The 21392-nt window shown below is 48.2% G+C and overlaps 1 protein-coding gene across 1 annotated transcript in view; it reads right to left on the bottom strand.

The window, feature by feature from the left end:
• Positions 1–21392, bottom strand: part of TBX5 (T-box transcription factor 5) — a 43982-nt gene that overhangs the window by 11200 nt on the left and 11390 nt on the right. Inside the window, exon 7 of the mRNA XM_081802152.1 lies at positions 13863–13954. Coding sequence (XP_081658278.1) covers positions 13863–13954 — 92 coding nt within the window. The remainder of the gene's footprint in view (positions 1–13862; positions 13955–21392) is intronic.

Here is a 21392-nt window from a genome sequence, read left to right as displayed (position 1 = left end):
GAATAAAATCCAGTGACATCCTATGAATAGCGTCCTCCCAACGGCTCAAAATGTGGTTCCTCACCCTCTTAGGATACACCATCCACACGCCCTTGCCTTCAGCTTTCATACCAGTATTCCCACTCTCTTCCTCACGATAGCCTGGGTACTTCAACTGAAACCTCCCCTGGGAAGGAGGGAGGTGTGCTCAGCAGCCCCAGGAGCCCCACAGGAAGCCAGGTGGGTGGGGAGGGTCAGAGTGGGAGTCTGCAGAGGAGCTGGGAGGAGGGGTGGCTCTAAGATCAAAGGAAGAATTGAGAGAAGCTTAAGAAGAGAATGGTCTGGCCTGGAACACGTGCTCATCCCATGCAGGGGAGGGGGCTGCCAATGTTTGGGGTGGGGAGAGGAAACTGTGGGCAGGAGAATCACAATTACACTGCACAGGCTGGTGGAGGGGTGATCCAGCACATCCTTTCTGGAAGGCAACTGGATAGCATCCCTTTTCTTAAAAACGTACAATAACGTAGATGCAGCAATCCAATTACTATGCGTTTTCCTAAGAAGTTGTTCAAGTCGGGGCACGTGGGTGGCTCAGTCAGTTAAGCGTCTGCCTTCAGCTCGGGTCATGATCCCAGGGTCCTGGGATCGAGCCCCGCATCAGGCTCCCTGCTCAGTGGGAAGCCTGCTTCTCCCTCTCCCGTTGCCCCTCCCCCACTCATGCTCTCTCTCTATCTCAAATACATAAAATCTTAAAAAAGAAAAAGTTGTTCAAGTCGGTGTGCAAAGACATAAGCATGAGGCTTCTCTCTGCAGCACTGTTTATAACAGGGAAAAAACGAGAAACAGCCTAAATGCCCTCATGAATGGTTAAGTAAACTCTGGCAGAGATGAGAATGGAATATTACACAGGCTTCAAAAAGAATATGGAGACTATCCATACATGGATGCAGAAAGCCGTGCGAGATGAACCAAGGTAGTAGGACACAGAACGTCATCTAACTTATGAGATAATTACCAGGGCTCCCTTCAGGAGCCGGGGACATGGGAAAACTTTTAGGGCACTTACTATTTTGTGCAAAGTGGAAGCGCTGCTTGGATGAAAAGCAAAATAGAGATGAAGACGAAGATATTCAAAGCCCTCCCCATGCTTCTCCCAAGAAGACTACTTGCAGGTGGGAGGGGGAGAACCGGATTTGAATCTGATCCCAAGTCACCTGGGAAATGCAGAAAAGCTGCTACTTCCGGGAAATGCCCAGTCTTCATAAAGTCCCCAGAAACGAGTCCCTCCACCGCCCCCCACAGCCTGTAGCACACCCAGGCCAATGTCCTTGCTAGCTCTGTGAGCTCAGATAAAGCAGGTCGCCTCACTAAGCCTTAGTTTCCCCGTCTGTGAGTTGAGGAAAACACAGAGATGATGCGGAGAAACCACACCATTCTACCCTGAGCCCCCCGATACCTTCCTATCCCTGAAGAACCCACTGGACGCTGATTTCTATTTAGATATTTAAGAATCTGGACGTAGTGGAAAGAATGAAGGTGTTGGATTCGGGAAGATATGTGTTCTCTAAAAGATCCGCCATCTAATGCTGTGTGGCCTTGGATGAGGCACTTAACCTCTCTGAGCCTCACGAGACTGTTGAAAAGATCCCACCATATGCCCTAGAAAATACCTGGCACTTAGTAGAAACTTCTGTTATGCCTTCACAAAAATGACTCATGCTTTCAGCCCACGGAATTTCTCAGGAGAAAGCCTGTCTCCTTGACTTGGGAGGCCTTTCCTCAGGGGGAAACTTAAGGTTCTAAATTTGGATTTGTAAAATGACGTCTTTATTTTCATTAATCTTAAATTGAAATTTAGCATTCCTTTCTGTTACAAATGTAGGCAACAAGCCACGGTTGTATTAGCAGCCCTAGCGACTGTCATCAACAGAAATGAAATAATTTCATTTCCACCGCAGCTGCTGTAGATGCCTCAAGATACTATTTGTGCTTATCACAGCTTCAAAATTACAGTCCTTTTAGACCTGCTACTAGATCCCGTTACTTAAGACATTTATAAAGCGCACGTAATCCCATATTGCCGTTTAAAAATATTCTGTTAACCACGTTTCAGGAGAACTGGTTTTCTTTTTGCAATCTACGCATTTGATAGGATGCATTTAATCCCATTATTCTGAGAAGTGTGACCCATAAGTTTCACCAGACCACCAGAGAGGCCCATGGCACCAACAGGCTAAGAATTCCTCCCTAGAAGAAATACGTATCAGTAAATCCCCAACTTAGTTGTGACTTTTGCCATAAACCAACTATTCTTTTATGGCTTAAGAGTCCACCTGAAATCAGGTCAGGTACCAAGAACACTAGATCTAACACAGCGTGAAGGATGCTGCATTGGCCTTTCCATCCTTTCTGTGACCCTATGAAGTAGGTACTGGTTTTATCCCCACTTTCCGCGATGAGGCCACCAGGGCCTTGGGAGGTCAAGCAACTCACCCGTGGTCACAGAGCTAGAAAGAGACACAACCAGGATTCTAACCCAACTGTACCCTCGCTATTCCTAGACAGGCTCCTGATTATTTCTTTCCATTTTTAGGATGCAATATACTTTTAGAGGAGCAGGGGGCTTAGGGCCCAAGATCCCTCTCCTGCTTCTCCCATCCCTCGGGGGTGCAACGATCTCCACCCTGGCCCCTGACTTTGTTTGTCATGTGAAAGCACATCAGAGTAGCCAGGCAGGGGACACGGAGTGTCTGCCAAGTTTCCATGAGGCTACAGAGCCCTCACAACACCCCGGGGTCCCCTGGCCGAGCTTTCCTGTGGCATGTACCACTTCCAAACCAAAGCTGGAGCCATCCTGAGCAGCCACACCACTTGGAATCACCCCCTGGGGCCAGAAGTCTGAAAGGAATGATGTTAGCTTTACAGTCCTCTCTTTGCAGCTCCAGCTACGTAATGGAAAAAAAAAAAAAGGGAGGAGGAGGAGGAAAATTATAATAATAATAAAACATTATAAAAGTTGTCAAATCTCACCGGCAATTCTATTTAGGTCTGCTTAGTTCAAGAACGGAGCTGCCCGAGCTCCAACAGGAAGGGGGAAATCTCTTTTTAGTTTTATATTCTTAATGGGGACGGTTATTTTTTTTAATTAAAGAAAACAACTCCTCCCCGCAAAAGAAAAAGTTGGCTGAGGGATTTTACAAGAGAATGTATCAATGGATTCCGTGGAATTCTCCCTTCCAGTGCTGCCAAATTGCAAAATTACTCTCTAGAAAGGCCAAATCCTGCTTTTGATTACTAACACTCCCAGAAGTGGAAAAGCCATATTATCCCAATAACCACTCATCCCTCGCAGCTTGTTTTTCTCCAGGGCGCTTGAAACATCCTCCCCACCGTCAATCATGAACCCATCCCCGGGTGCCTGCAATCTACGTCCCCAAGTCCAACTGACAGGTGGACTGACAGTGTGCAAGCGTGAAGTGCCTTCTCCATCAGCGTGGGGTTACAGAGGCAAAGGGAAAAAAGCACCGCAATCACACAAGCTGTGGGCATTTTTACTGGGCTCCTCGATGCACCGACCAAAGGAACATGATCCGTGGCAGTATGACCCGCTGTGGACTGTCCTTGCAGTGGGAAGACAGACCCTCCTCCCCTGCAGCTCGAGAGCATCCGTGAGGAATCCAGGGCACAAAGGAAGCAAAGGAAAAGATGAAAAGCCCCTGTGTGTCTGGGAAGAGGGGCAGCAACAAAGTGCTTTTTCCTCAGCCCGATCCTCATCCTCGTCGCCCCCATCTCCAACTCCTCATCAACCTTGTTCTTTGGGGCCTCTTAACGCCCCAGCCGCTCTACTGGTCGACTTCCTGCGTCCCCTCCTTTGATCCAGACAACAAGCCCACTCCACTGGTATGATTAGATACACTTTAGAGGTAAAGACATTGAGGCTCAGAGAGGTTAAGCCCCTGGCCGCAGACTGCACAGCTAAGAAGAGGATAGAGTCGCGCTTGGCCCTGGGTCAGTGCTATTCCCAAGCTCTTGCCAGTGAATTTCAACTTGATCACAGGAGCGGGGCTGCCTTCACACCAACTGGCCTCTATAAGGCCGCCTGGTGCTGAAAGCTGGCCCCGGGCTGCATGGGGCAATGTCAAGTTCTACTGGTCCATCTGTCCGTCCTACTGTTTGAACAACCTTTACTACACCAAATGTCCAACGCCGCTGCTCTCTCTGCCATTGGCCGCATCCCCGCCGACGCTAGCCGGGGGGCGGGGGTCCCCCGGCACCTCGACTCTGCCGTGGGTGTCGGAGCCCGCAGACCAGCTCCTCCCTGGCTCGGGCCCCCTCTCACATTCTGTTCCACGTGAGCGAGTGCAGTGAATGATGCCATTGTTGCCGGGTCTGGTTGTAAAACGTTACAAGGGAACACAAACCCGCGGCCAAACTGCATCTGTAGCCCGCCAGCTAACGAACGCCCGCGAGAACGTTTCTCACTGTGGCCAACTGGTCTTTTCACGGGACAGGTGGCGGGGGCACCGGGGTGTTGGGTGCGGGGGGGGCTCACTCAAGTGTGGGCAGCCATTCTCAAAGGACCGGAGGGAGCAGCGCGCCGGGGCAAGGCCAGGACTGCAGGATCCCCGGTCTCCCTGGAGCGAGCTCCTCCTCTGGCCAGCACCCTGCTCTGTGATGGAAATTCAGAAAGCGGCCCCACCATCCCACAAGAGCTCTCACTTATGAACAGCTCTGGGGGGGACGCTGTTCTGATCTAACGTGCAGGACCGCCCGGGCAGGACTGAGCGCGGGGCAAATCATCATCGCTGCCTCCTCCTCATCTACGAAGTGCTTTACGGTCCTTCGAGCACTCCGTTCACACCAGCCAGCAAAGCTGGGGAAGGGCATGCCGAGAACAGGGCACACAGAGAAGCCACACACCTTTCCCTGCGCTGATCCCACCAAGGCCGTAGGATTCGGGGGGCACCAAGAAATGCCGAGACGTCTCCCTCTCCGGCCTTGAGCAGCCCCCACTTACGGCAACTTTGGTTTGAGAACCCGGGGCTCCCTTGTTAAATCTCTAGGTAATTTACTCTCAGGGTGGTCGTGTGGGGTTGGGGCTGGGTGGACATGCCTCACTTCTGTACTCGGCCTCCAACCTGGCCACGGTGGAGCTGGCTAGGCCTCCAACCTGGCCACAGTGGAGCTGGCTACGTTCCACCTTTTTCTGAGCCTCACTCTTCTGTCTGTAAAATGGGAATAATAAGCCTCACTGCCTCTCGGGGTTGTAAAATGGTACAATGCAGGGAAAGGCTGAGCATGTATTTGAGACACACGGCTCGATATACACCAGCTTACAAATCGCACAGGATTCTATTCTGAAGCAGAAGTTCTTACCTTGCAATGGCTCCGAATGGTCTATGAACTCCCCTCCCTCTCCCCCCAAATATCAGATATTTACTAGAACTTGTCGATTTTTCTAGGGAGAGGTCCATACTCATATCACCTACTCAAAAGCAGTCTATGGTTCCAAAAAAGCTTTTGAGCAACACTATGGGGGCAGTTCCAGAATCACGGAGAAAGCCCTGGGTAGTTGCATGGACCACAGATGAGGCCAGCATTTGCTTCAGTCTCTTTACTCACAGAATGCGAAGCACAAGGTCCACGTCACACGTCCTTGTTGTGAGCCCCCAAAACAAGAGCTGGGGTGTGAAGCTACAGACAGAAACTCGACATTTTGGTGCCGTCTCCTAAAACTAGCAATTTTAACAAGTTTAACCATGCTTTGTCTTAGTAGGTTTTTTTTGTTTTGTTTTGTTTCTGTTTTCATGATTTTGGAGGGAGGACAGGAAGGTGGAGAGGACTTTCCGAGGTTCAGCCTGGGTCTTTCTGGAAGCCGGAAGACTGGAAAGGCCCGGACTTAACAGACCTTTCTCAAACTGCTTCCTATACTGAAGGGGATGGTCTTGAGGCCTTGGTTCTGAGAGGCATCCCCTGGGGGCTCGTCGGTCATACAGAGGGAAGTCAAGCAGCTCCTGGTGACCTTTAGCTCAAATGATGACCTTGGCGAAGTCACCCAAAAGCAACCACTCCTGCAAGAATGCTAAGCGGCCTGCATGCTAATATAAAAATCTGTCTCTCCCCCTCAAAACAAGCACAAACATCTATGAGGGAGTGGGTCTCCAGGGAAACAAGCTTCTAATGTGAGACTTACTGGGATGGGGTAGCTGAGATACAGGGCTGAGGGTGGGGACGGGCAGAGAGACACGAGTGGGTTTCAAGCTTGACTGTAGAGTGCATTCATCTGGGGAATTAAAGAAAAAAAGGCTGACTCCTGTGAAGTCGGTGAAAGGGGTTAAGCATGTAAGTATTTTGATGAGCACTGAGCAACGTATAAAAGTGTTGAATCATAATACTGTACCCCTGAAACTAACAGAACGCTGTATGTTAATTATACTTCAATTTAAAAAAGAAAAAAAATTCTGCAAAGAAAAAAAATACCAAGGCACCTGGGTGGCTCAGTGAGTTGGGCATCTGACTCTTAATTTCAGCTTCGGTCATGATCTCGGGGTTGTGGGATCGAGCCCAGCATTGGGCTCCCTGCTCTTTAAATAAACAAATAAATAAAATCTTAAAAAAAAAAAAAGAAAAAATACTGACTCCTTAGCCCACTCCCACCTCAAGAGTCTGATGCCATTGTTCTGTGGTGCAGCCTGGACTTGAGAAGTTTTTAAAGCTCCCCAGGAGAAAGAAGCCTTATGTGAAAGAGAACTCGCTGTAAGAATCCATTTACACAAAATTCTGAACAGACAAAACTAACTTATAGTAAAAAAAAAAAGTCAAAATATGGATTGCTTCTGGTAGGGAGGTGGAATTAACTGGGGTGGGGCATGAGGGAAATGTCTGGGGTGAGGGAATGTTCTATATTACCACGGGGGCTTGGGTTTCATACGAATGTGTATTTGTCAAAAAGTGAATTGTGCACTTAAGATTTGTGCATTCCACTGTATGTAATTTTACCTAAAACAGAGATTCGTGAGCAAAAATTGAACCTTAATGACATGCATACAGAAGTATAGAGGAGTGAAATGTACTCATGTCTGCCACTCAGTATGAAATGCTTAAAAAAAAATAAGATGGATGGATGGATTGGTGAATGTCTGGCTAAATGGACAAATGGATGGATGGGTCAGTGGATGAATAGATGGATGGTGGATGGATGGATTGATGGATGGTAGATGGATGGATGGGTGGATGGATGGATGGGTGGATGGAATAGGGTAAATATATAGCAAAATATTAACTGCAGAACCTAAGCAATGGGTATGTGGGTGCTCACTGTACATTTCTTCCATGTTTTCTATATGTCTTACATCTTTCATAATAAAACATTAGGGAAGCACTGCAGGTACTTCTCATGTTCAGCCAAAGTTAAGCATTTAGAGCAAAGGGTTATTTTTTATAAAACAGCCCAGCACATGGGATCTATTTCCAGATCTGTTTCACACATTTACCTGAATGCCCTTGCTCGTTCTGCAGAGACAAGGGATTACCCAGCTGCAAGCAGGGGACCCCTCCATCAGAAAACCTGTCAAAAGGCAGTTTCTGAGCCCTCCCTAGAGCCACCGATTCAGAACCTCTGAGGATGAAACCCAGAAATCTGCTTTTCTTAACAAGCTCCCCCCACCCCCAGGTAATTTCGACGTCTGCCAAAAGTCTGAGAAACACTGCTTAAACACGAATGAGTGAGATGCCCACGGACACTGTCCCTGAACAGCAGGTATGCTGGGGCAGAGGGTGGGGGAGGAGAGGTGAGGACAGTGCTGCAGATGAACAGGAAAAGTTCGGGGTGGGGGTGGGGGGCTAGGGGGCATGTTCTCAACATCCATATCCTCCACGGACAACCATGAGCCAAGGTGGGACCCCTTGAGACAAACCTCAATTTCACAACTTAGGCTGGCTTGGCTTCCCAAACAAAACCCCCTCTTGTTTTCCATAAATTCACACTTCTCTGGGGGAAACCGTGTGGCTAGCCAAAAGTATGGCAAGAAGTAGAGAGTTAATGCCATCTCCAGAATGTTGTCTTGGAAATCACTCCTCATTAACCAGGCATTCCGATTACCTTTAACCACAAGCATGGGAATACAAGAGTGCTAAACTGTTTGAAAAGTGACCATTTGAGGTTAAGGAGCTGAACGTTCATTTAAAATCAGGAAGCCAGGCCTGGAGGAGGAGGGAAGGTGCCGATGGAACGCTTTTGACCTTTTAGGGGCCCCAGACCCCTGAGTCCCTTAAAATGGTTTGCAATTTTTGTCTATTTATATCTAGTGAGTTTTTCAGACAGTCCCTGGCTTTCATTGGATTTTTAAAAGGAACCCTGATTAAGAAACCCAGCCCTGGAGGAAGAAGATGGAGGGCAGCAATAATAGCTCAGAGGCAGGTGATTCTCTCCATCCTGAAGAAACTAAGCTCACAGCCAGGCCTCTGCACCCCGACTAGCTGCGCGACCCTGGGCACATCAACCTGGCCTTTGGCTTCCCGAGGGCACGGACCCCGTCTCAACGCCTGACTCAACCTGGCATCAGTCTGGGCCCGATGCCGGGCTGAGCGCTTCCACGCATGTGGGGACGGTGTTAAAACATGGGGACACACTCTTTGACTCTCCTTCTGTCTAGAGGAGGGATCCCTGCCCCTGGAACTGCCCCCCCCCCTTAGTGAGTCCCGTTCAACCAACAGAAAGCAGCAGAAGGAGTACTACATTTTTCAAGGCCTGGTAAACAGAGTCTCGTGGCTTCTTCCTGGTTGTCTTGGGGGCAGCCAGCAGCCACGGAAGGAGTCTGACTCCCCAGGGTCCGCCATGTTGGCCAGGCCTGATGCACATGCTCCAGGGGACAGCCCTGCTGAGATCCCAGCCGAAAGCCAGCATCGGCTGCGGAGTACGGCAGTGAGCCAAACTGGACGTCCGGCCTGGGGCCTTCGGCTACTGCTGCCCCAGCCAACACCTGAAGGCAGGCAGGAATGGCCCAGATGAGCCCTTTCCGAGTTCCTGACCCACACACCATGAACAAAATAAAAGTGCTTTGCTGTTACCTCTTGCTTCACCTTGCATACAGTGGCGACAAGCAATGGCTGGTCTTTTTACCATCAGTAGTACCGATGAGCATTACCGAGCGAGGGTTAGCAGATTGCACCTGGATGAGATTCGGGGCACTCTGAATCTCAGACCTCAGGACTGAGGTCGCCTGCCCTTCCAGGTCCCTTTAGCGGGCTGTGGAGGCACAGGGTAAGTGGTCTTTACCATCTCACACAAAGGATGGCCTAGCTTGCAGCCCCTTCCCAGCCAGGCCCAGGGAAGCCCGGGAATACTCTGTTACGTAGCAATAGTCATCAGGACACACTCATTACCTCCTTTCACCCATGCAACAGCCCTGGAGGCAGGTTCTGTAATCATCCCCCATTTTACAGATGAGGAAGTAGAGGCTGGGCAGAGTTGGGGGAGCCCAACTCTGGAGCTTTCCGCCAGTGGATCCTGCTCCTCTGGGTGCTGATTCACCTTTGCATCCTCAAGACCTGCCGTAGCGTGAGCACTTAATAAATATGTGTTCCCTGAATAACAAATGGACAGATCAAACACTGGAGAAATAAATGAATCTCCAGTCCTCAGTTTCTCCTTCTGCAAAACTAGAAGAGATGTTGTCTCCCATAGTCCCTTCTGTCTCTAGAATGCCATGTTCTCGGAGCAACTGCCCCCCTGTCCCCGGCCCCAGAACCACCCTGTCACTGTGCCACTCCAGCTGGCTTCCAGAGAGCGTCAGAATGTGACCCCTACTCTAGATTCGTAGATCCCTGCCCACTTCTACCCTGACCCAACCCAGAAAACCCTTCTTCCCAACACAAATCCCACTCTTCACACAAGGCCCAGCTCCGACCCTCTCCGACCCTCCTTCCTCCATTGCCCCTCCCCCATCATCCCCACCCCCGCCCCCAGTGACCCAGGCCTTGGCCCCCAGCACCCTTGACTCTTAGAAAGTTCACAGCTTGCCTGAACACATCTTAAAGACTGAAGCCAAGGTCAAAAAAGCAACGTTCCCCGGAAAACCAGGGCCTAGGTCATTTCAAACAGCAGGAAGGCTCCCATACCTTTCTTGTTAGGATGAGCATTTAGGGGTATTTCCCAAATTTCTGTCATTTGCATATCACCTTGACAGGTTCACCAAACCTTTATACCAGTTCTACTCTTATTTAATATCTTCCTTTAAATAATCAGCCTTACTTCTCCCCCTCCCTCCCTCTCTCCTTCCTCCTTTAGAACTTAGTCTCATTCCAAGCAATACCATCTAAAAAATCAGCCTGATGTGCCCATGTATGTACACATTCTAAAATCATCCCATCTGTCACCAGGGTAGAGGTCCTGCAATTTGGGAAATACTGTTTTTTTAGGGTAACAAGTTTTCTTAAGCCGCAGATTAACCTTTTGAAATAACCTTGGCACTTATTCTAATCTGTCAGCTAGAGACAGGATTTTAAAATAATTTTATCTTCTTCCTCGTGCTTTTTCCACAGCTCACCCATTTTTATAATAAGCGGTTCTTGCTTCTGTAACCAGAGCCCATAAATGAACAGTGGAAAAATAACTAAGACACCATCTGCATTTTCCAAACGCAGACCGTGGGGCGGAGAGATAGCAGGGTGAGTGCCCAGACATTGGCCAAGCGAATCCAGACGTTACTGATGTGCGCTAACTGCGAGTCCGTGTCCGGCCCTCTCCTCTTCTTCCAACTGTTGGAATTAGAGGAAATGTCATTCCTCCTGCTTATTCCCCCCGCGGGGCCAGCTGTCACCGGGTGTGTGGGGGACAGGAAACAGGATTGCAAGACGAACAGGGAGACTGCCATTCCAGCCTGGCTGTTATCACGGCCGACTCTGGACAGCCACCTTCCCTACTTGTCACTAGGATTGGGATCACAGCCCAGAATAAATGTCGAACCAGGGCAAAACTGGGAGTACCTGGGAGTCTTCCCCCAAATCAGATACATTGTATTGAGCATGGACTAGGAACCAGGCACCCTATAGACATTTTCTCATATAATTCTTAAAAGAATCCTGGAAAGTGGAAGCTATCATTTATGCCCATTTTACAGGTGGAGATACTGAGGCTCTGGGAGGTTAAGTCACTTGCCCGAGGTCACATGCTGATAAATGCAGAAGCAAGGATGGAAGCCAGGTTCGTCTGAGTCCCATAGCCTTCTGTTGGAGCCACTCTGCCTTACTCCGTCTCCTTCCCAGAGGCCATGTGCACAGGACTGGGCAGATGACCCTGTTCACTCTCCCAGCCTGGTCAGTGCTTAGTTCAGCCCTCTGGCTCCCCAACGCAACTCCTAACATGGCCACAAAGACACACGTGGTTCTTAGGCTGCAGGTTTTAACCGTACATGTCAATTACATAGTGCCTACTAAAAACCCACCACCCTTTCCCGCCTTTTTCCTGCAAGTGCCTACCCTAAGAGGACACCTAGATGACCCCTCAGCCAATCTGCACTAACGGGGGGATGATCGGGACAGCCAATTCAGACCAAAGTAGAGTCATCCACCTAAATACCTAACCAGCTGTGTTTAAAACTTTAGGGGAGAGTCCCCGGGGTGACCGACATTTCATCTCTCAGACACCTGCACTCCCCACCTGACTCTCCTCCGTGTCTATCATTCTATCCCATCAGCTCCCAAAGTGCAGGGCCCGGGCCTGACATAGGAAAGCAGTGAGGAGGGGGCCTGGGGATAGACATCCACAATCTGTGGCCAGGGAACGCTTCTTGGAAGAAAGGACAGCTCCAAGGACACCTAGTGATGGGCAGGAGATGGCCGAGTGAGGAGGAGGGGAGAAAGCCTGAGGCAGACCAGACATGCTGTTCCAAGGGCCAAAAACAGTGGGAAGGATACAGGCGTGGAGCATCCCCTTCAGCATGACAGAGACAGAGAGGGGGCACTGGTGGGAGGCAAAGCGAGGGGGAGTGGCCGGGTCAGACGAGAAGGGCACGGCCCACCACGGGAAGGAGTCTGGACCTTATACTGAGGGCAACCAGACTTGGTGACTGGTTACAGGTGAAGGGGCGATTTAAAACACCTCAAATCCATGATCTCACCTGTTCTTGACTTTGTGGAAAGGAAGGAAGACCCCTGGTTTGCAGGCTGGAACAGGGTGGCTTGCTTCCAGTCCCTACATGCACGGCCTCGACCCTCACCCACAGGAGGATGGAGGTGCGACTCTGTCAAAGCCTAAAATCCCTTAGTGACAACTAGCAGTCAGGACGACAGGGGAGCGTGACCACTGCAGCAACTTCAGCCTGGTACTCTGAGCCCAGGGCTGCAAACAGGCTGACCCCTCCCCGCCCACCAGCTTTCTGTGACACCTGTTGTCAACTTTTCCACTGAACTTGGACTCAGTCCAACTCCAATTTCAAAATGCAGACATTCGAAAAGTCAATTGTTATTTTTTTAACAATAATAATTTAAGAACTTGGTTCTTTTAGCCACAAAAAGCATCTTATTAATCTGTGATGGGGGGGAAAACCGATTCTAAATGCTGAAATGCATATGAGTGGGGCTGAGATGTGCACACCTGAAGGTCACAGTGTATTTCTTTTTTAAAAGCATGCAAAATTTAGGATGCCTGGGTGGCTCAGTCGGTTGAGCTCAGGTCATGATCCCGGCGTCCTGGGATCGAGTCCAGTATTGGGCTCCTTGCTCAGTCTGCTTCTCCCTCTGCCTGCCCCTCCCCCTGCTTGTGCTCTTTCTCTCTCTCTCTGACAAATAAATAAATAAAATCTTTTTTCAAAAAAAAAGTGCTTTTAAAAAAATAATAATAAATAAAAGCACACAAACTTAGATCGGGGAAGCCCGCTTGCTAAAAACAATTTCCATGGCATGAATTTCCAAACCAGTGTGAAAAGGACAACACTGTGGCTTTTCTCTGTTCCTCTCTTAGATCCCTTATTTTTCTTTGAATGCATATGTCTGTCCACCTCCCTGACTCACCCCTCTCCTGTCTTCCAGAAAGGATAAGGAAAACCTTCCTATGTGATCTCATTTTATTTTGAAACACTAAACCCACCAAAAGGGGGGGGTGACGGGGAACCCTTTCTTGGTCAAAGGAATCAAGATGTATTTCTAATTCTCTTGCCATATGGTAAGTTATTTTGGAAGCATATCAAGAGGTAGAGAGAATGTTTGACAAAATTGGCAATACTCATACAATCCTTTCAAATCAGACCAAATTCCCACTATGTACATTTGCTACAGACCCTTCTATTCATCATATCAGCGACTGTGACCACAGGATATGTAAAAATACCGAGCAATTTTTATCACCAGCTCCCAATCCCCCTGTGCCCCCAGACCACCACGTGGTGTCAAATTTGTCTGCATTTCACCCCCAGGAAATCGAGTCATTAACTTCCCTTTCATTTACCAAGAGCTGTTGCCAAAAAGAAAATCATTCATCGGCTGTGACTTATGGGAAGAAAGAGAGAAAGGACTGATTTCACGAGAAGGAGAGAGAAGGCAAAGAAAAGGGAGAGAAAGTTGGAGCTTTTCTTGTCCCGGGGCAGATGGAGAACGCCAAGTTCCCTGGTGCCTTCTCCCCCCTCCCATCTCCGGAGGACACATTCCCCCCACCACCACCACCCAGGGCTGTCCCACAGCGTAAACCACACCGGAGCATGTGGGGGTCGTCAGACGGTGGGACTGAAGGTGCCTATCTCGCCTTTCCTCGATGGCTAACGTGCCTGGGCCTCTGCGGGCAGGAAGGCTGGAGGAGGTAGGTTCTGGGCTGCTGCTGGCTCTCCTGGGTTCCCTGGGGGGGTGGGGGGCACGTGGAGAGAAGGGAGCCCAGCGCTCCACCTTCTTACCTTTGCATTCTTGACATTCTGTGTAGCTCCATGTCATCACTGCCCCGGAATCCTTTGGCGAAGGGATTATTCTCAATCTTTAATTGGGTGATCTGCAGAAAGGCGAGAGAGAGAGAGAGAGAGAGAGAGAGTGTTGGTTTTCACTTGATGGCTGGAAATGCAGCCTCTGGCGACCAAAAGAAGCAAATTAAGCCAGTCACGTCAGTGAGACTCACCACTTCATTCAAGAGGAGGCTTTGAAAAATGCCCTCGATCAGACCACTTTTTAAAAGGGGAAAAAACCTGGTTTCAGTTTGCCCGTTAACTGGAGTCATACTCTGCATCACTCCAGCTGGGTTGGTTTGTTTTTTAATCCTGGCATGTTGTGTTTCAAACACAATCTAGGCCTCAGCACTTGGGAGCCCTCCTTCCCCTCGGAAAGTTGGGCACGGGGACGTGGTGTTGCTCGTCCCGCAGCGTGGTGAGCGCCGTTTGGAGAAACTTGGTTGCTTTCAAAATTCTGTTTCTGTCTCATGCCTTGTTCATTTCAGCTTCACAGACCAGTTAGCTAGCACAGGTGGAAGATGGCACCAGATTAAATAAACACCCACAGAGAGAATTGTAACATACGTGATAGCTGTCTATCAGTTCCAAAGCCCTTCAGTTTTCCAGATAAAGAACACAGAGCCCTCTTCTCCCGAATGTTTGTTGCAATGTACAAAACTTAGCAATAGAACAGGATCTTGGGTTCAAAGGTCAGAACTTCCACAGAAACCATCAACACATTGTCTGTGAGCGTGAGCGTAGAGTAACAGATCCAGATGAAACAGTACATCTGTATGGAGTCTGCTAAAAGTATTTCCTAAAAGCTGCGTGTGAACTGAGTTTTTATTTATCGAATCATTTTAGAACCACCGAGGCAGCATTCACGAGGTTCAATCACGCAAGCTTCACCTTCACCATCATTATTGTATTATATCTATAATCTTATTATATAATAATAGTATATAATACATATTATTATTTATACTTACAATGTAAAACTATTTCTATAATATTATATCTATCTGTACACTGGTCTCTGCTTAGTATTTTGATTTAAATCTAACCACTTTTTGTTTACATTTATTTTATAAAAAATATGGTATCACTTCTCTCTACCTCAAACTGGAATCATGAGCTATTCAATAAAAGGAAAACTATTGTATCAAATTCTCTCTACTGGCCCCCGGCAGAAAGTTCTAAACCCAAGGCCTGCCCTCACTTTTTTTTTTTTTTAAAGATTTTATTTATTTATTTGACAGAGAGAGGCACAGCGAGAGAGGGAACACAAGCAGGGGGAGTGGGAGAGGGAGAAGCAGGCTTCCCGCCGAGCAGGGAGCCCGATGCGGGGCTCGATCCCAGGACCCTGGGATCATGACCTGAGCCGAAGGCAGACACTTAATGACTGAGCCACCCAGGCGCCCTGGCCTGCCCTCACTTTGTTGCAAGGGGAAACGAGACACTTTCAGAGACATATTTAACACACACTGGGACTGAACTCTCTCCCTGATCGATGAATAGAAAGATAATCAAAATGAGAACAATTTTCTTGATCCCAACCTATGCAAGTACCCACAAAAACTACCTCAGCTACCCGCCACAGGAGAGTTCCAGACTTTGAGAAACTGAGCAAGTTCCTTTGAGAAACCAGGAGTAGTAACTAGTGAATGCACCTATAATTCATCCCTTTAGGGGCAGGCATTCTGGTATGTTCTGTTTCAGAAGAGATGGCCTTATAAGGTTTCCTTCTAACTCCAAGACTCTATAATGAACATGAAATTACTATATTACACACGTGTATGTGTGTGTGTGCTTGCCATAAAAAATATACATGAAATTAAAGTTTTAAAAATATGTTATATGATTCCAACCCTATGACATTTTGGAAAAGGCAAAACTATAGAGACAGCAAAAAGGGACCAGTGGTTGCCAGAGTTTGTGTGGGGAGGGAGGGATGAATAGGCAGAGCACCGAGGACTTTAAGTAAAGCTATTCTGTATGATAATGGAACGGTCGATACATGTCCGCGACTCTATATGTGTCCACACCCACAGAATCTACGACCCCCAAGAGTGAGCCCTCATGTAGTTTCTAGGTGATAACAATGTCTCAGTGTAGGTTCATCGATTGTAATAAATGTCCCAGTCTGGTGGGCGGTGGCGATGTTGATCATGGGGGAGCCTTTGTGGAGGGCGGGGGCACAGGGGGTCTAAGAGAACTCTGTATTTTCCACTTTACCTTGCTGTCACCCTAAAACCACTCTAAAAAAATAAGACATATTTTAAAACTTTTAAAATAGGTGTGTGTCTTTATGTATACACACATTCCCTCCTCCCTCATTTTCTTTAAACTGGACCCATTCCTACAACTTTCTGATTTTGACTTGACCCTTCAGAATGAGTAGAAAAACCTGTAAAGGTCTCTTAGAAACACAGTCTTTAAAATGTGCACTCCCGAATCCACTTCTGTTTTGAGTCCAACAGGCCATTACCTAGTAGAGCTTTCTTTCCCACTCAGGCTTTATCATTAAAAAATGCAACCCAATTGACCATAAATCATGCTATTTTTAAAGGTGGGGGGCGGGGGGGGGTAGGATTCTCAAAATGTGAAGTAAAAATCAGATCATTCAAAAAGAGGTGGAGGGAATCCTCGCTGCACTTCCCTGTGAGTTTTGTAGGCAACATGGGTGTGGTATCGGGGCTGGATGAATGGCTAGTCCATGACATCTCTGTTCCAGCAAGAGCTGGGGACAAACAATTACTGTAAGGGGAAAAAAAAGGAAAAAAAAAAAAAAGGAGGGGAGGTGGGCTTTGGTATTTTTATCAGCAAAACTCTTTCGCTTGAAACCATCCCTTGCACCCCAAACAGGTCCTACTACTACCTAATGTTTGAGCTTCCAAAAAGATGATTGCACAGGACAAGCACAGTTTGCTATACAGACACTTCAGTAGGTTGATCTTACGTAAGTCTTATGCATAGACTGAGTATGGAGGTCTAGAAGGCATAAGGATTATTACCCTTGAGAAATGCTCATACACAAGCTCAGCTGCAGGTGAAAATGTCCGCCTGAGTCCGTACAGACCCCAGCTCTGGAATTCCCTTCCAAACACGCTGCATGTTGGCTAGCTCACTCATGGGCACATGATCCGGTCGGATGTCTGAGTTCTACTAAAAGGCTCCAATGAAACGGACTTGCACTCGTCGCACAAATGTACTCCCTCTCCAAGATCAGCATAAAACCGGATATCCGGGGGAGGGTGGAGGGTGAGGGCTAAAACAAATATAAATACCAGCTCCAACCAGTGAGACAGAGGTTGTAAAAATTAATGAGAATAATTGTTGTGAATTCTTGCTTTTGGGAAAAAAAAAAAAAACCCTCACAAGGGCCAAAAATCTTAATTATGTCTCTCTATTAGGGGTTCATTTCCTGGTCCGAACCAGAAAGCTCATACCTCATAAATACAGACTCTTTACACAATGATTTAAGCAGGAGGAAAAATGCCTTTTAACGGCAAAGTAAGTTAATATTGGGGGATAGACATGGCTTGCATACACAGCCATTGTTGCAAGAGCAGAGAAATGAGATGCCCACGTGACCATTTTTTAACACCTAAATATTTCTAGGGCTTGTTCTGGGCGCTGCTGACAGCCTCATCAAAAACCTTACAAAAACGTGTTTCACAGAGCAAACGTCACTGCTACGAAAGAGTCGAGTTTTTTAAATATCTTTTTCAAGCTGTCAGCCATCTGGGAAAATAGCTCCCAGATCCAGCTTGGGATCACAGCTGGGCTGAGGAAACATGTCGTCGTGTCATTAGGAGCCGCGGGGCATACGGGTGTGTGACCCCTGCCTAACAAACGAAGGTCGCCAGGTACCTGCCTCCACCTGGGATACCGGCATCCGAGCAGAGAGAGAGCATTCTGAAGGCATTGGGCCACTTACACCAAAAATGAGTGTCCCAAATTGTTCTGGCAATTTAATCCCGTGGATTGCTGTTCTGTCCTCGCTCGCGTATCCAAAGCATCATGCGGGGCAAAGAGTCCTTGAATTGATGGCATGTTCAGGGACTGAACGAACTCACCCACCAAGACGGACACTTGTAGTGGCTTTTCAAACACGGTAAGAAGAACTTATTTGAAAACTCAGTTCTTCTGATTCTAGAATAATCAGGGAAGGCAAAGAGTTTCCCAGGGCCTGCGTTTTGGATGGAGTTGTCCTGTTATAAATGGATCAGCTGAGTAGTCAATCCACAGCATCATAACTCACCCTCTGCGTGAGCATGCGTGCAATGCTCTGTGCTACGCGTTTTCCAAAGATTATCTCGTTTAGTCCTCACGCTGATAAACATTAGCAATTCTTGTCTCATCCCCATTTTACAGAGGAGGAAAACTGAGTCCAGTAACTTGCCCAAGTCAAATGGATTTAAACCCAGGCAGCCTGCCTCCAGAGTCCCACCTGAACCCTAGGCAAGGGTGAGTAAGAGCGCAAGTGGCTTCTGCCCATGAAATCAAGAGTCTCAATACCTCGCCCAGCCAGATGGGACAATAAAGGAACAAGACAGAGTCCACAAACCACACTCAGCTTGGCCTGAGTGTTTAAGTCACACGTCCTATATCCACGTGGGGAACGCCTGCAGCAGCCCTGGAGTGGGCTGGAAAATTTTACTGCTTTAGACTGCTTCCTGACGAAGAACATAGGGGCCTTTGGTACTTCACAACTAAAAAGTGGGAGGGGGAAGAATGACGGAAAGTTGTCTTCTATGAAATCCCTCTTCCGGATGTCAGGCTGGTGAAAAAAACCTTTATGGCCCAACCAATTAAAAACAAAACAAAACAGTACCCAAATTCCCATCTGTGAACCCGTTGTGTGGTCATCAGACACACATCTCTCTGGATGCGGATTTGGAGACACACATTTTTAGACCCATGAGCATTTAGACACACAATCCCCTAGATTGCACTCAAATCTCACACGTATACACCCTATTAGGCAGACACTCCTTCAAGCGCATAGATCACTAAATATATTCATTGGGAAGGACATTTTAAAAAAACAGAAATATGAGGGAGTAGGGTATATTCACAAGTGGTCACAATGATAAATACATGTCAAACTCGTCAAATTGTATACTTCAAATATTGCAGTTTATTGTATGATACTTATGCCTCAAAAAGCAAAGAAAGAGGGGAGCCTTGGTGTGGCTCAGTTGGTTGAGCGTCTGCCTTCGGCTCAGGTCATGCTCCCGGGGTCCTGGGATCGAGTCCCGCCTTGGGCTCCCTGCTTAGCGGGGAGCCTGCTTCTCCCTCTGCCTGCCGCTCACCCTGCTTGTGCGTTCACTTTCTCTTTCTCTGAGACAAATAAATAAAATCTTTTAAAAAAAAAAGAAAGAGACAGAGAGAGAGAGAGTACATGCTCTCCCAGATCTAGCCTTGCCTGACGGACCCTAAGATCATAACTACACAGAGCTTAGGGATTTCCCCCAAAGGCCCCAAGCACTCACATCTTTCTTTAGCAGGTCACTTTCATGAGTCTACCATTTCCTGTCCTTTCTGTGTGAGTCTGGGCTTTTTTAATTGAAAAGAAAGAAAGAAAATCTGATATATCTTTGGACCCTCTGTCAGGTCTAAGTGTGTGTGTGTGTGTGTGTGTGTATGGATATATAAATATATAGATGTGTGTGTGTGTGTGTGTGTGTGTATACATACATATGAGAGGGAGGGAGGGAGGGAGGGAGCAGTGAGACTGAGTGTGCTCGTTGCTATTTTTTCCAATTTTTTCCCCTGTGACTGTCACCACAAAGTTAAACATAGATTTACAATAGCCATAGAGGAAACAGGTTTCTAGCAGCCAGACCCAAATTAGCCTGAAATAGTTTTGCAATTTTCAGAGTATTTGACCTTAATGTTTTTGCTCTTGTTGGTTTGACAAGTCAGGGGTGGAATTCAGAAAAATCCTTCTTCCCCTTTAAAAAGTAATTGCATTTTGGAGAGAGCGAGTTTTCTTCTGGAGGGAAGCTCTCTCAAGGCTTGAGTCCCCAGACAGGACTTGCAGCCTAGAAAGGACCATCCATCACAACTTGGCCTGGTGACTGACAAGCTGAATTTGGACATTACCATCTTATAACTGCCTTGGCTTCCTGGTGGTGGTGGTGGGGGGGGTGTTATCTGACCCCCAGCATATAGGCGGGAGGCTTTAGGGTGCTAAACCTACCCCTCACCCCTGCCCTGGCCTCTTCCACCTGGCTTCACGGCCCCTGTAACTTCCCGCCACCCTTCCTTGCAGGTGGGGACAGGAGCTGTGGAGGAGGAAGGGCGTCACCATCCCCATGTCCATCTCCTTATATTGCCCCAGTGACCTGCCCTCACTGATCCCATATGGAAGTCCCTACATTCGCCTTCAACAGTCCTCCAACCCAGATCACACTACTTAATGCTAACAACCTGCACCCCTACAGTGCCCCCTTCCCTGTATCTTGCCTTGCCAGATTCTATATGTCTTTTCAGAACTAGGCTTAAGAATCACTCAATCCTGCCCCCCCACCAATAAAATGAATCCAGAAGCACTTAAGTTTCGAAAGAACAGAAGTGAACCATGAGAAGTCAAGAGAAGCCCTTTCTCCTGGGAAAAAAGAAAAGATATCCCCCCAACCTGCAGTGAGGGGGTAACCTGTTCCAGCACCATTGTCCAGCTTGGAAATGCCCAAATTGGGGCCTGGATTTTGAACAGCGTGGGAGTTGACGTTGACAGGATCGAGCTGTACCCTCCCACGTCTACACCACACTGCAGCCTCCTTCTGGAAGACTGAGGCATCCGCAAGCTGTGGTTTTGCTGCGGTCTCCTCTAACTCCTGGGAGCTGGGGCGGGGGCCGGGGGGAGGTGGCAGAGGTCGCTTGGGTTTTTTGGGTTTTTGTTCTGATTTTCAACAATGCCAACCCTGCCTCACTGTGGTCTGTCCAGGATCAGTAACCACGGAGACAATGAGAGAAGCATCTTGCAAATCCAAGCCCAAGGCTCCTGGCAATTTTTCACCTGCCCCAGGTCAAGCTGAAATGCATCCCAAAGGCAAACTGGAGGAGAGACCCTCACCTGAGAAAGAGGTTCCACGAAGGTGGCCCCAGGCCCCCACCCAAGAGCACGGAGCCCTGCAATAAAGTGACCTTTCTTCCTGCCGATCACTTCATGCGTGCAGAGAGATGCGTTCCTGTATTTGAATGCGCGGTCACCTACAGTCTGACAAGTTTGTTTCTAACCGGTGTGTGTGTGAGAGAGAGACAGAGACAGAGAGACAAGGAGAGACAGAGAGACAGAGAAGAGAGTCCCGAAAATCCCTGAATATAGTACAAAGAGCTGCAACCCTCAGGATGTAGCTTGGTCCCTGCCCCAGCCCCCTGGGGTAGAAGCTGGTGCCCGCTGTGAGCGAATGAAGAAGCCCTCAGAGCTTAAGAGTTTCAGCAGGAGACCCCTGCATCCTCCTGCAAAGGCTCAGGCAGTGGCCCCAGCACGCCGGT

The sequence above is a fragment of the Leptonychotes weddellii genome, chromosome 13 (assembly GCF_054177405.1).
Source record: "Leptonychotes weddellii isolate Sample4059 chromosome 13, ASM5417740v2, whole genome shotgun sequence".
Lineage (NCBI taxonomy): Eukaryota > Metazoa > Chordata > Mammalia > Carnivora > Phocidae > Leptonychotes > Leptonychotes weddellii.
This window is presented reverse-complemented; position numbering and strand designations above follow the sequence as displayed.